This window comes from Dreissena polymorpha, chromosome 10, assembly GCF_020536995.1.
Source record: "Dreissena polymorpha isolate Duluth1 chromosome 10, UMN_Dpol_1.0, whole genome shotgun sequence".
Lineage (NCBI taxonomy): Eukaryota > Metazoa > Mollusca > Bivalvia > Myida > Dreissenidae > Dreissena > Dreissena polymorpha.
In genome coordinates, this window is record NC_068364.1 from 38,837,654 (window position 1) to 38,853,512 (window position 15,859).

General features: G+C 38.1%; 1 protein-coding gene across 4 annotated transcripts in view; it reads right to left on the reverse strand.

The window, feature by feature from the left end:
• The window catches only part of LOC127848498 (dynein axonemal heavy chain 7-like), a 281,861-nt gene that overhangs the window by 233,734 nt on the left and 32,268 nt on the right, over positions 1-15,859 (reverse strand). For all 4 annotated transcript variants that reach the window (XM_052380990.1, XM_052380993.1, XM_052380992.1 and 1 more), the window contains 10 exons: positions 15,480-15,783; positions 14,392-14,538; positions 13,417-13,553; positions 12,158-12,293; positions 10,403-10,666; positions 7,897-8,045; positions 2,949-3,083; positions 2,221-2,359; positions 1,793-1,996; positions 426-527 (listed from right to left, as the gene is read on the reverse strand). In XM_052380990.1, the coding sequence (XP_052236950.1) occupies positions 426-527; positions 1,793-1,996; positions 2,221-2,359; positions 2,949-3,083; positions 7,897-8,045; positions 10,403-10,666; positions 12,158-12,293; positions 13,417-13,553; positions 14,392-14,538; positions 15,480-15,783 (1,717 nt within the window). The remainder of the gene's footprint in view (positions 1-425; positions 528-1,792; positions 1,997-2,220; positions 2,360-2,948; positions 3,084-7,896; positions 8,046-10,402; positions 10,667-12,157; positions 12,294-13,416; positions 13,554-14,391; positions 14,539-15,479; positions 15,784-15,859) is intronic.

Below are 15,859 nucleotides of genomic sequence, written 5' to 3' on the forward strand. Positions count from 1 at the left end.
ATTACCTCGGGTTTTCTTCAAAAACAGTCGAGCTAATAAAATGAACCCTTATGAGATACTTAATGTTTATCGCCCTCTGAGCGCAAAAAGGTACCATGTGGCACTGAAATTAGTAGGCACATGGTACCCATTGGCACCAATGGGGCGATAAAAGGCCTATCATATGAGTCATGCTCTAGAAAAACTGGACTAAATAAATAAATGTGCCTAATGTTTGATTGTGTCGTCCTAGATTAGCCTGTGAAGTCAGCACAGGCTAACCTGGGAAATCAATTTCGGCTTTAATTGAATTTTTTGTTAAAATGAAGTCTCTTATACACACAAATAGAGTTTAGTTCAAAAGAATCGTCCATGAATAGCCTGTGTGGAAAGCAGGGGTCAATACTTTGAGTTTTCATAAACATGAGTTTGAGGTTGAGTCTCACCTTGTGCAATGAGGAAAGCATGTCAGCCTCCAGCTCCAGGAGCCACTTCTCCACCTGGCCGCGAGCCTTTGAGGTCGAGATCACGTCACGCAGTTGCACCACCTGTCACGTGAAGAAAACATACATAGTTATTTCTTGAAATTAATTATTACTGGACATAATTGTTTAAACTTATAAGCAAATTTTGCTAAAATATTCAAACACCATACCATGTTAAAACATGATCAGCCACTAATTGATTTTCAGCTATAGTTTTCTTAAGTTAAAACATCAATTAGTGTTTGCCACTCAGTGTTTAATTATGTTCAATTAAAGAGACAGCTAGAGATATAGAATATACATTTTCTAGTTGCCACCAGGCCTTGCACCTGTTGATAAGAATTCTTGGTGGACTCTGGAAAGCATTTGTGTTAAATAGCAAAAATAAAACTCAATGAAAACTTTGTCTAGTTGTGTACGTAATTGTTTCATCAAATTACCTCTTTCAGTGCTGGAACCGAATTTTGAAGGCCTTTGTAAACAGTTTGGATCCAGATGAGACGCCACAGAACGTGGCGTCTCATCAGGATCCAAACTGTTTAATATTCTGATAGTATTCTTTGAAACAAGGAACAAAATTGTCACAAAACCAGGTTTTCAATGTGAAAAAAGTCTGATAAAGGGTGACAACTCAAACTAAACTGATTGTTTATAATTAACCCCCTTTGTTTCAAAATAAATCTATTTTTAGTCGTGGCGACCTTGACCTTGGAGATAGTGATGTAATTCTTTCTTGCGACACACCGTCCCATGATGGTGAACAAATGTGCCAAATGATTTTAAAATCTCACAATGAATGACATAGTTATGACCCAGACAAGCTCATTTATGGCCATTTTTGACCTTTGAACTCAAAGTGTGACCTTGACCTTGGAGATATTGACGTAATTTTTTCGCGCAACACACCGTCCCAAGATGGTGAACAAATGTGCCAAATGATTTTAAAATCTCACAATGAATTACATAGTTATGGCCCGGACAAGCTCATTTATGGCCATTTTTGACCTTTGAACTCAAAGTGTGACCTTGACCTTGGAGATATTGACGTAATTCTTTGCGCAACACACTGTCTAATGACGGTGAACAAATGTACCAAATGATATTAAATCTCACAATGAACAACAAAATTATGACCCGGACAAGCTTGTTCCGCCCGCCAGGCCGCCCACCCGCCCGGCCGGTTGCCGACATTCGCCAATCTAATAACCAGTTTTTTCCTTCGGAAAACCTGGTTAAAAAATCGAAGAAAATGCTAAGTTTAGAAATTCAGCAGACGACATTTTAGCAGAAGACAAATTTCCCAGCATGCAATGGGTTAAGCCACACACCTCTCCCTCACTGCTCAGCATGTGCGTGATGTCTAGCACGTCCGTAAACTCCAGCTTTGCAATGCCCTCAAAACACTTCTTCAAGTGCGGCTGCACTCGCTTCGGGTCCTTGGTCTCGGACAGGATCTCAAGCAGCTCGTCGTTGGACAGGAAGAAGAAGCGCGGGAAGTACAGCCGCTTCTTTTCCAGGTAATCGTTCAGACCCTTGTAAAAGGAAACTCACTTTGTGGATGCAGTTCAGTATGTTTTTTGGTCAAATTTAGGGGACAAACTTTGGGCTTTAAATATAATATTGAAAACACTTTTATTACAAACTGTTAAGTATTTGAAAGCAAACAAAACTCAACAAACAATTTCCTAATTTTAGTAAAAAACACATGATTTTCTCCAATTAAAAAGGCCCAAAATAGCGGGAAAAAAACCTGCACCTTTTGAATGAGTTCGAGCAGTTCGTTGGACTTCTTCAGACGCTCGAGAAGCTTGTCGATCTTGATCACCTCGAGCACGTGTTTGTCCAGCAAGGACGCCTTCATGATGTCGCGCCAGTTCTTGTCGACTGTTGTAAACCTGCACCGAGTTACACAGATTTCAATAGATTTTATAAACCAGGAAAAAAATGCCCCTTGTTCATGACATGTGCAGGGGTCAAAGAAAATGTTCTGGGGCGAAAATACTTAAGTCAAGAGTTTTTTTGTTTCTGCCTATTTGTTAAATGATAAGCAAATATTGTTTTGCATAAACTTAAGCGAAATTCTATGCAAACAACTGAAATTTTACACACACAAAATACATTTGGAGTTGGCTTCTTGGTGACAATTTGGTCAAATGAGGCCAATAATATTTTCAGAGTCAAAAAGACAAATTTTTCATTTCTTAATTGCAAAAACTCATCTAAATATTCTTTTACATGCCTTATGGCCAAAATCTTAAGTTTTAGTGCTTATTTTATTTGTTCACCTGCAGATAATGCACTTCTGGAACCAAATTGATACAGCTTTCCTTCCTGTTGGAAATTGTTTCAAACAGCAATTAGGCATTTTGTAATTTTCCTCAACTGGGAAAGTGCCATTTTCAGGTAATTTATAAAAAAGGAAAAACAATCGCTGAAGATGGGTACAAAATGAATTCCTGCAGCTGTGAAAACCAGACAGCGTACCTGCGTCCCTCTTCAGGCATCTGGGCCATGATGTCGGGGGAGGAGAAAATGGGCTCCAGGTAGAGCCAGGTGGCCTGCACCTTGAGCCACTCATCCAGTACATCTTGTAACAGCATCAGCTTGCCTTCCCAGTCCCTGGGGGCGAAACCAACATTCATGATTATGGTAAAATAAATTGCAACAAGAACAGTTACTTCTAGGGTATTTCAACCACCCACAGAGCCGGGTTCTGGGAAAATGGGGCTTATTGCATGACCATGAAGCAGTCTGCACAGAATTACTAGGCAACACACTTTCCACTTTTACAAAAATATTCATTTAACCCTTACAGTGCGGGAACCGAGTTGTGAAGGCCTTTGCAAACAGTTTGGATCCAGATGAGACGCCACAGAACGTGGCGTCTCATCTGGATCCAAACTGTTCGCTATTCTGATAGTATTCTTTGAAAAAAAAGAAGAAGAAAATGCTAATTTTAGAAATTCTGCAGACGACATTTTAGCAGACGACAAATTTCCCAGCATGCAAAGGGTTAAAGGGAAGTGTCCTCCTTGATAAGCCTGCACAGACTGATCTGGGACGACACTTTACAAACATTTGTTCATTAAGCCCAGTTTTCCTTGATTGAGGCTCATATTACAAGATCTTCTTTGGTTTTATACTCCCCACAGTAAAAGCAATATGGCTTAAGCCTTGAGCCACTTGTCCAGGACTCCAGGACGTATTGTAGCAGTATCAACGTATCAACGTGCCTTCCCATTCCCTGGGGACAAAATGAACAATCATAATTAATGCAAATGTCTTATGTGTCTTATGTACCAAATTAGCCTATGCAATCAGCACAGGCTTATCAGCGATGGCACTTTTTTTTTAAATTGGAATTTTGGTGAGAAGAGATAAAAAATATATTTTAAATCCAATAAAAACGGAAAGTAGCTAACCTGGGACAAAACTTTATCTACATTAATTAAGCCTCGTTGTCCCAAAATGGGGCTAATATAGCTCAAGCCTTAAGCCACTCGGCCAGGACATCTTGTAGCAGCAGCATCATGCCTTTCCATACACTGGAGACAAAAATGTGGCAACAAGTGAACATCACTAATACAAAAGCTATCACTTCTAAGGGCTTTTTACAACCAGGTCTGTTTACCCTATCTATAGGTTCTCAGAAGGTCGGAGAGTTTTCCTGGGTAGTTTTTTTACTGTAGTCAGTAGTTTTTACTTTTGCCTTCATTTAGAGCACCAAAACAGCATACCTAGGTAACAATTAACTTTAAACTGTGTATAAAACACTGAATGAAATTTGTTTCTATTAATTTCATATGTTAAATCATGTTTATTGTAAAATATTTGTGAATGTGAACACTGAGCTTCTAAACAACATTATTACAAAAGTTTTTACCTCGTGTCCACTGCCCTTGCAACACAATATGAAATCTTTAGACAAATTTAACCCTTGTACAAAAATGAAGAACTATTACCATTGTTTTTATTTGTTCAAAACTGGGTCCAGTATTCCCAAATAAAAGCTGCGCCATGAGCGCATGATACGCCCGTCGTTCGCCAATGAAGTAGTAAGGTAATAAATAACCCTTTGAATCATTTTTTTACTTCAGTTTATTTGTATTTGAATACATGGTTTATTTTATAAGTACATGAGCATGGAAATCACGAAATTTTGACGAACAAAGTCCCATAACTCTGGAACGACAATTCAGAATTCCGTCAAAAACGAAAGGGGATCAGGGTTTATCAATATTAAGATTGTGTTGAAATTTGAAAAAAATCCATCGAAGGATATTTGAGCTACAGTAGGACATTCAATGAAATCACGAAATTTTGACGAACAAAGTCCCATAACTCTGGAACGACAATTCAGAATTCCGTCAAAAACGAAAGGGGATCAGGGTTTATCAATATTAAGATTGTGTTAAAATTTGAAGAAAATCTGTCAAAGGATATTTGACGTAGCGTACGACATTAACAGACGGACGGACGGACGGACGGACGGACGGACGGACAGACGGACGCGGGGTATACCATAATACGTCCCGTCATAGACGGGCGTATAAAAAATCCATCGGGGGATATTTGAGCTACGGTAGGATACATGAACAACAATAACATTTAAGGTCACAGTGACCTTGACCTTAGAATGAATGACCTTGAAATGACCAGTGGTCATCTAAGTGTGCTTGCAAACCTTCATGTCAAGTTTGAAGACTCTATGTCCAAGCATACCAAAGTTATAACAATTTTAACATTTTAACATTTAAGGTCACAGTGACCTTGTGTGACCTTGACCTTAGAATGAATGACCTTGAAATGACCAGTGGTCATCTAAGTGTGCTTGCAAACCTTCATGTCAAGTTTGAAGACTCTATGTCCAAGCATACCAAAGTTATAACAATTTTAACATTTTAACATTTAAGGTCACAGTGACCTTGACCTTCAAATGAATGACATTGAAATGACCAGTGGTCATCTTCTAGTACTGGCCAATCTTTATTTCAAGTTTGAAGACTCTAGGTACAAGCATACCAAAGTTATAACATGAAATAAGAACTTTAACATTTTTACATTCAAGGTCACAGTGACCTTGACCTTCAAATGAATGACCTTGAAATGTCCAGGGGTTACTTACTAGTTCTGGCCAACCTTCATGTCAAGTTTCAAGACTCTAGGTCCAAGCATACCAAAGTTATAACAACTTTAACATTTTTACATTCAAGGTCACAGTGACCTTGACCTTCAAATGAATGACCTTGAAATGTCCAGTGGTTACTTACTAGTTCTGGCCAACCTTCATGTCAAGTTTCAAGACTCTAGGTCCAAGCATACCAAAGTTATAACAACTTTAACATTTTTATATAGCTACAGTAGGACATTCAATGAAATCACGAAATTTTGACGAACAAAGTCCCATAACTCTGGAACGACAATTCAGAATTCCGTCAAAAACGAAAGGGGATCAGGGTTTATCAATATTAAGATTGTGTTAAAATTTGAAGAAAATCTGTCAAAGGATATTTGACGTAGCGTACGACATTAACAGACATACGGACGGACAGACGGACGGACGGACAGACGGACGCGGGGTATACCATAATACGTCCCGTCATAGACGGGCGTATAAAAAGTATATATGTTTTTGTAGGACCAAACAATTCCCAATATTTTCATATTTTTAAGATCTAAACATTTTATTCATCTCTCATCCAGCTATATAATTTCAACCTAAGTAAATATAATACTGAAAACATTTTTTCTCTCGATTTTGAAGCATTTTTTTTTAGCAAAACAGCAACAAAACTAATTTCCCAATTTTAGTCAAAACGCCGCAAATTTTCCCAATCCAAAATGGTGAAAAAACAACTGATAACATACAATGTTTAATTAAAAAATCACTCCAATTTAAACAGAAAAAAATAAATAACAAAACAACAACTAAGGAAACTGGTGTGTGATTAACTCTTTACTAATGCCTCAGGATGCCAACAGGGCTGAATGATTTGACAGACTTGAACAATGTTAATATGAGGGATTGGGTTAATTTACTCCAGTGCATGTTCATATAATTAATGATGCCTTCAAATATCACAACAATAAACAAATAAAAGTAAAGATAGCACTGATATTTTCAACATATAAAATTATCTATGGTATGGTGCCTCACTTAATTTTCAAGAAAACACATCTAACTTTATTTCAGATTTTCAAAGGCCTGAGATAGGAAATTTGAATGCCAACTTTGTAGCATGATTTTCATAGTCTTGCAGTCATCCCTGGAAATACTTAACTCTTTCCTCAACAAGACATTATTAGATCATTTCATCAGTTTCGTATGTTTTACAAATAATGAAACACAAATCCACTTACAAGTTAGATAATGGGTTGAAAAATGAACATTACATGTCAAACAGTGAAACCCCATTTTCCTCTTCATAGACGGCCTGATGCACGGCAAAAATCCTCTTTGTTGAATATATCTTCTCTTTGTTTTCTTTTTTTTATTCATTTGTTATCATCGCCACTCATGAATTTTTTTAAATTAATTTCTCTGATCACTCATTAATGAATTCAATAATGAACTATAACCAACACATTTCCTTCGGCTTGAACATTGTACAAATATTCTTAAGATTTTAATTTGTCATAAAAAAACAACAACAAGATGTGTTTGTGAAACACTTTGTCCCCCCTATATATTTGACCTTTGACCTTGAAGTATGACCTTGACCTTTCACCACTCAAAATGTGCAGCTCCATTAGATACAAGTGCATGCCAAATATGAAGTTGCTATCTTCAATATTGCAAAAGTTATGGCAAATGTTAACGTTTGACACAAACCAAAAAACCAACAAACAAACCAACAGACAGAGCAAAAACAATATGTTCCCCACTATAGTGGTGGGGGACATAAAAATAAAGATTTGTTCACGGAAAACTGGCCTAAATGTGTATGTGTAAAATGTCATCCAACATTACTGTGTTTTGTCCTAGATGCCCTTGCTTTCTAAGTGTAAACTATTGCAACAGTTCAATAATATGTGTTTGCAAGTAAAACACCCACACCCAGTTAGTTTTAATTAAGCCTTAATCTGGAAAAAAGAGGCTTAATGCATATGCATAAAGTGTTGTCTGCACGGGCTTATCAGGAATCAAACTTGCAACTTTTATAGCAGTTTTCATCGACAGGAAGTCTCTTCTTAGTGAACACCAGTTTAGGTCCCTGATTAGCCAGTGTGGACTGTACAGGCTAATCTGGGACGACACTTTAATCACATGCATTAGGGACAGTTTTTCCAGAACAAGGCTAAATTTGTATGATTACAATAAAATCTTAAGAATGCTGACTGCACCGGCTAATCTGGGACAAAACTTTATGCACATGCATTAAGCCCCATTTTCCCAGAAAAAAGCTAAATAAGTCATAACTAGAGTGCTTACTTAATTTCCACTTCAAAAGGCTTGATGAAAGGGGACCCACGCATGGTCTGTGTCTTCACAATGTGGTCGTCCAATAGCAGCTGAATGTCGTCCACCGAGGACAGGATTGAAGTGCCCGTGTCACGGTACGAGATAATGGTGAACTCAATCTGAAACACACACCCACAAACATGTTCATACTGGTACGAGATAATGGTGAACTCAATCTGTAACACACACCCACAAACATGTTCATACTTGAACGAGATAATGGTGAACTCAATCTGAAACGCACACCCACAAACATATTCATACTGGTACGAGATAATGGTGAACTCAATCTGTAAACACCCACCCACAAACATGTTCATACTGGTACGAGATAATGGTGAACTCAATCTGAAACACACACCCGCAAACATGTTCATACTCAGTACGAAATAATGGTGAACTCAATCTGAAGCACACACCCACAAACATGTTCATACTGGTACGAGATAATGGTGAACTTAATCTGTAACACACACCAACAAACATGTTCATACTTGTACGAGATAATGGTGAACTCAATCTGAAACACACACCCAGAAACATGTTTATACTGGTACGAGATAATGGTGAACTCAATATGTAACACACACCCACAAACATGTTCATACTCAGAACGAGATAATGGTGAACTCAATCTGTAACACACACCCACAAACATGTTCATACTGGTACGAGATAATGGTGAACTCAATCTGTAACACACACCCACAAACATGTTCATACTGGTACGAGATAATGGTGAACTCAATCTGAAACACATACCCACAAACATGTTCATACTGGTACGAGATAATGGTGAACTCAATCTGAAACACACACCCACAAACATGTTCATACTCAGTACGAAATAATGGTGAACTCTATCTGTAACACACGCCCACAAACATGTTCATACTGAGTACAAGATAATGGTGAACTCAATCTGTAAACACACACCCACAAACATGTTCATACTGGTACGAGGTAATGGTGAACTCAATCTGAAACACACCAACAAACATGTTCACACTTGTACGAGATAATGATTAACTCTATCTGTAACACACACCCACAAACATGTTCATACTCAGTACGAATTAATGGTGAACTCAATCTGAAACACACCCACAAACATGTTCATACTGGTACGAGATAATGGTGAACTCTATCTGTAACACACACCCACAAACATGTTAATACTCAGTACAAGATAATGGTGAACTCTATCTGTAACACACGCCCACAAACATGCTCATACTAAGTACGAGATAATGGTGAACTCAATCTGTAAACACACACCCACAAACATGTTCATACTCAGTACGAGATAATTGTGAGCTCAATCTGTAACGCACACCCACAAACATGTTCATACTGGTACGAGATAATGGTGAACTCAATCTGAAACACACACCCACAAACATGTTCATACTGGTACGAGATAATGGTGAACTCTATCTGTAACACACACCGACAAACATGTTAATACTCAGTACAAGATAATGGTGAACTCTATCTGTAACACACGCCCACAAACATGCTCATACTAAGTACGAGATAATGGTGAACTCAATCTGTAAACACACACCCACAAACATGTTCATACTCAGTACGAGATAATTGTGAGCTCAATCTGTAACGCACACCCACAAACATGTTCATACTGGTACGAGATAATGGTGAACTCAATCTGAAACACACACCCACAAACATGTTCATACTGGTACGAGATAATGCTGAACTCAATCTGAAACACACACCCACAAACATGTTCATACTGGTACGAGATAATGGTGAACTCAATCTGTAACACACACACACAAACATGTTCATACTGGTACGAGATAATGATGAGCTCAATCTGAAACCTACATCCACAATCATGTTCATACTGTTACGAGATAATGATGAACTCAATCTGAAACCCACACCCACAATCATGTTCATACTCAGTACGAGATAATGAATTCAATCTGAAACCCACAATCATGTTCATACTGGTACGAGATAATGATGAACCCAATCTGAAACCCACACCCACAATCATGTTTATACTGGTACAAGATATTGGTGAATTCGATATGAAATACGCATCCACAAACTGTAATTGTCACAGAATTGTGTCATGGTCATATGCAGTTTAAGGGGCATTAAATACCACAATCACTTAATCTTATTTTGTTGATGTATTGCTGGTCTATTTCTTTATTTTTATTTTTTTGTATTCACTACTTACAACCAACCCCCATATTCATCAACTTATTTTTATACCTAAAAATAAAGCGTTTGAATATATACAGATATCAATTTTGCTTTTTTCATAAATGAAAAGACCTTAATGAAGAATTGTGTACTAAGAGGTATACTATTTTGTGTATATATTTAGCTGTTTTATGCTATCAGAACAAAAAAAGAACTTTCTTAATTTTTAGAGTTAGGTCTTATAATCAGTTGCTGAATACAGGCCCTGGTATTCTCCATATGTTCTCTTACTCACCGGTCCCCACTCTGTCTTCATCTTATCCATCGCCTTCTCCAGCGAGTATTCTTTGCTTGCCGCCTCACTTATCGTCTCGAACTTCGATATAAACTGGTCGAGGTTCATATCCACGAAGCGCGTCAGACAGGAGCTGTCGTCTGGCTTCAGCGAATAGCCGACGATCTCCGAGATCTTCTCCCAGTGACGATCGCGCAGGCCCGGGTTGAAGAGTGTAGAGATGAGGGGCATGTGTTCGCGAAACTCTTCTACTTTGGACTTCACCTGATCGTGAGAAGTTTGTGTCATATGAAAGGCGTTTAAAACAAGAGCACCGCATAACGGGTGCCAACGCTCGGCTGCAGGTGCAGTTTTGAATAAATTAAAGCTTGTCAGATTTTTTTTTTTTTAGAGGTCACACGGACCTTGAGCTTTGACCTAGTGATCCAAAAACTGGTGTGGCGTGTAGAACTCATCAAGGTGCATCTACATATGAAGTTTCAAAGTTGTAGGTGGAAGAACTTTGATTTTAAAGCCAATGTAAAGGTTTTAGTATGACGCGGATGGCGGACGACAAGACAAGCTGGCTATGACAATACCTCGGGTTTTCTCCGAAAACAGCAGAGCTAAAAATGATGATGGTACTAACTTCATGTAACAACTGCACTTACTGTAAAATCATTCATATTCTTTGGTTTGATTTTTTTTTTTTTAAGTGACATTTCTAAGGAAATATAAATGTGTAGATTTCTAATTTTGGAGGAGAAAAAAAACATGAAAAAAGGTACTTTGGTCATTTTCGGATGCGTTTGTGTTAAATTTATGAATCGGTCAACCCACAAAATAAACGAAAATTAATGTCTCATAAATTATTTGAAATAATAACCCTTTACCACTTAGATACATATTTTGATGCATTTGTAGTTCTGGCCAAAGTCAAATTTAAGTTACTTACCTTTCTTACTAGATCTGAGTTTTAAAGGCTTTATTTTCAACCCTTAGATACTGATGAGCAGCAAACAGCATAAAACCTGAACAGACTGCGAGATACTCGCAGGCTGTTCTGGTTTTATGCTGTTTGCACATAGCAATTTTCAGTTTGCTTCTGAGTGGGAAAGGGATAATGAGTGCACAGTATTAACTGTTATAAGACTGGAATTATTCATCAAATAGTACTTGGTATGTCTTGTTTGCAAAAACTACTGACATAATATAACAGATTCCATAGATTTAACCTGCTAAACAAATACGACAAGTCATCAAACAGTAGACGGTACATTGCATAGATGTTAGTTAACAGCTATTTAACATTTATTGGTCTGTAGCATTTTTTTAGATATGCTGCAGACGACATGTTTAGCTACAAAAACTAATAGAGAAATTACTCTAAAAATTGGGAAGCAAGAGTTATGGTTCTTGCACACTGCACACCCCTCAATGAGACATACCTTCATATTATATTTCAAATTTATACCTCTATTAATGTTTAAGTTTTGCTAAATTAAGTACAACAATTAACACAGGGGAATAACTGTAAAAATAAGAGATAAAGAGTTATAGTTATTGTGCACGACCCCTCCATCAGACCTACCTACCTTTGAAGTTTCAAGATGATACCTCTAAAAGAACTTGAGATATTCTATAGACATGAAATTTGACTTCCCAAAATCCCAACAACCAGAAACCAGTGTACCCTTTCTCACAACTTGGTTATGCAGTGGTGTACAATTACATGGCAAACAAAACCAGTCTTAGTGAATATAGACTCATCCCTACCTTGCCGGCTATCTTCTTTGCAGCTGGTACGGACTCGAACGCCTTCTCCAGTTTGTAGAGTCCACGCCAGAAGTTGCCAACCTCTTGCTCAACATCGTCCGGATTCAAGCCAGACATTGGTCCGTCCATCCAGTCCCTTGCAAGTGAGAATAATTAACAATAAAACTAATGTTGTCATAAAAGAAATAATTTTTTATTAAATACCAACCCGTCTTTTCACAGAGTACTTTTTTTACCAGCAGAATTGAGTATTTTTTCTGCTTAACTTAACTGTGAATTTTTGTTCCTGGTTCCTGAATTTATCCAGAAATGAAGTAGATTGTCAGAGATCTTAATGCACTCACAATTTTGAAGCTATTTCATCCTGTAATCTATCACAATGTTGGGGACCTATTTATCTTTGAGCCGCGCTCTGAGAAAATGTTTTTTTGTAAAGTGTTGTCCCAGATAAGCCATTAACCCTTTGCATGCTGGGAAATTCGTCGTTTGCTAAAATGTCGTCTGCTGAATTTCTAAAATAAGCATTTTCTTCGATTTTTTTCAAAGAATACTATTAGAATAGCAAACAGTTTGGATCCTGATGAGACGCCACATTCTAATCGGTTCCCGCACTGAAAGAGTTAAGCCCCATTTTGCCAGAGCAAGGTTCATGTTTATTTGAAAACGATCCAACATCAGAGGGGTACTTACTTGTATTTGTTGTTGAAGTCCACGTTTGTCTCATGCAGCTAGAGGCAGGGTTTCATGGTGATCATGATCGGAAAGTGTCGTCCCAGATTAGACTGTGCAGTCTGCAAACGGCTAATCTGGGACGACACTTTCCACGTTCACTGGATTTATGCTTCAAATGCCATACAAAAGTAACGCCTCGTCCCTGATAAGCCTGTGAGGACTTCACAGGCTAATCTGGAACCACACTTTACAAACATGCTTTAAGCCCCAATTTCAAAAAGCAAGACTTATTTGTATTTTCCAAGGATCCAACGTCAGGTGTCTGTGGGGTGAGATCATAAGTGGGGATTGAAACCCTGACCTCCTTCACTAAGGGGACACCATATTCACTAAGCCACAGCAACCTTTTTTACGTACTTGTACTTGTTGTTGAAATCCACAGTGGTCTCGCACAGCTGTAGGTTCAGTTTCAGGGTGGTCATGATTGTAAATGTCCTCCCAGTGAGGACTGCACAGGCAAATCTGGGACGACACTTTACACAAATGCATTAAGCCCTATTTTGCCATAATGAAGCTTGTGTACATACTTGTATTTGTTGTTGAAGTCCACGGTAGTCTCATACAGCTGCAGGTAAGGTTTCAGTGTGGTCATGATCTGTTGACGCTGGGGGTACGCTGTGGTCTGCCAGCCAAACGCTTCCTCCTCATTGTTGAAATTCTCAATCTGTCAAGCGCATAGATAAAATCAAATAATTTTGTTGAAATTCTCAATCTGTTTAGTACAAAGCTATAATCCCATTATTAAATCAAGCCTGAATTGATGGAACAAAATCTTGTGGAAGGGGCCAAATTTCAGCCCAAAAATGGCCACACAAATTTACTGAATAAAACATTGGTAGACATTGTTGTGGAATCATAATTAAAGTTTGTGTCTTTGATCAATTAAAATGTCCACCCAATCAAATTACATCAGCTATGTTCAGGAGCAAATAACTCAATAAATTATTGATCATGAAAACAAGGATCTGAATATTTACTTTTTATTTAATGACATTTTTCATAGCAATTAAATCACTTATGAAATGAGGAAGTAGGTTGTTCCACAAACAAATAACATAATATTATTTGGCCATGCAAATGAAAAAATTCAAGGGAAATTAACTAGGAATTAGTTAATCAGTTGAAAAATGTTGAACGCAGTTTGTTGGCTCCCACAAACTGATGTGGAAAAATTGACTGACCGACACGAGTGACTCGAATACGTTAAATGGGTAAAATTTATCGACACTGACAAAGGGCAACAACTCCAACCATAGGGTAGTAAGAGTTATGTTTTTAACACTGACAAAGGGCAACAACTCTCACACTAGAGTAGTAAGAGTTATGTTTTTAACACTGACAAAGGGCAACACCTCTCACAATAGGGTAGTAAGAGTTATGTTCTTAACACTGACAAAGGGAAACAACTCTTACAATAAATTAGGAATAGTTATGTTCTCAACACAGACAAAGGGCGACAACTCTAACAATAGGGTAGTAAGAGTTATTTACTTGACACTGACCTTCTCAGCCGCTTGCTCCAGTTTGTTACTGAGGGCCTGAGACTTGCGAAGGTACTTTTGTATATCAGACATGTCTCCGAATGTTGCAAACTCCTCCACCTGCTTCGCGTAGCCCTCCATCTCCTCAATGAAGCGGTCTCGACGCAACTGTTAACAGACATTGGCACACTTACAGTGATAGAAACTTACATTTTATGGTATGTTGCACAGACCGGCACCTATCTCTAGTACTTTAATAGCCCGGTCATAGAGTAAGAAGCTCAGAACCTTAACACGTTAGAATTATCTTATTATTTTTTTTAACAGAGAAAAATAAGACAATACAGTCAATTCTCGTTATCTCGAAGTCGGCGTGAACAAGAAAAAATATCGAGATAACGAGAGTTCGAGATATCCGATAAGGCGTTTTCAAAGAAAAGATGTGACGAAAATTTACCTTGTTTTTTAACATCTAAATACCTGCTAAGTGGTCTAACTAGAGCCGTCACCGTGTGGCATAATACTCTCTAGCTGATATATACGCGTTTTTACAAAGCACGATTTATTTTGCTATTTAAATGTTTAAAATGACGTTTTAAGTATTACAGAATTGCATTAACACATGCGGTTATAATTTTTCTAAACTGTCGAGTAAACATCCGGTAATGTTGCTATTTAAAGTTATGATGCAATTGACGTCCAATCAAGACGAGGGTTTTCCATCTGACCATGCGTAAATCACGTACCGGAATACTGAACTGTACATGTACATTTTGTAGTTTGAAATGCAGAGTTCAACAAATCATTAGTACAGGATCAAATAAAAATGAAAAGCCATTTATATAAGCAAAAAAATAACTCAATGCATTTTGGAATGTTTTTGTAAAAACAATTAGTCTTTCGGCAGGTTGTGTATTAATTGCAGTTAATTGATGTTAAAGTGACGGACCTTACTCAAGTGTTAATGGCTAACGACATTACACACGTGTGATCATTGATGCAATCAACGGATCAATTTCCTACCGCACAGTATCGGGAGCAGCCGGGCGAAGCCCCAAATTTGACCAAAAAACAACTGTGGTGTGATCACCATTTTATTGCGGTCTTACCTTCAAGTTATCTTCGTACTGCGAGCGTTTCTCTGAGATGATCAGTTTGTGCTCCTCGAAGACTGCAGGCATACGTCCGTGCCACATGAATACGTTCGCATTCACACGAATCTCCGCTGGACTGAACTGCGCGAAGTCTGAGAGGAAGGAGAGGCGTTCCTGGGATTGGTACAGGCGCTTCTCCATCTTGAAGATGATGTCGGACTCTACTTTCTCGATGTACTGCTTCAGTTCCATCAGGGCCTCCGTATTGGAAGGCGTCGTCAGTGCTTTCTCTGCAATCTGCTCATAGTCGTCGCAGAGTCTGGAGAGGCAAGGATTGAACGCGAGGATAAGCGAAAATTATTAAAAGTTGTTTTGTTTTGAAGTGTATATGATCC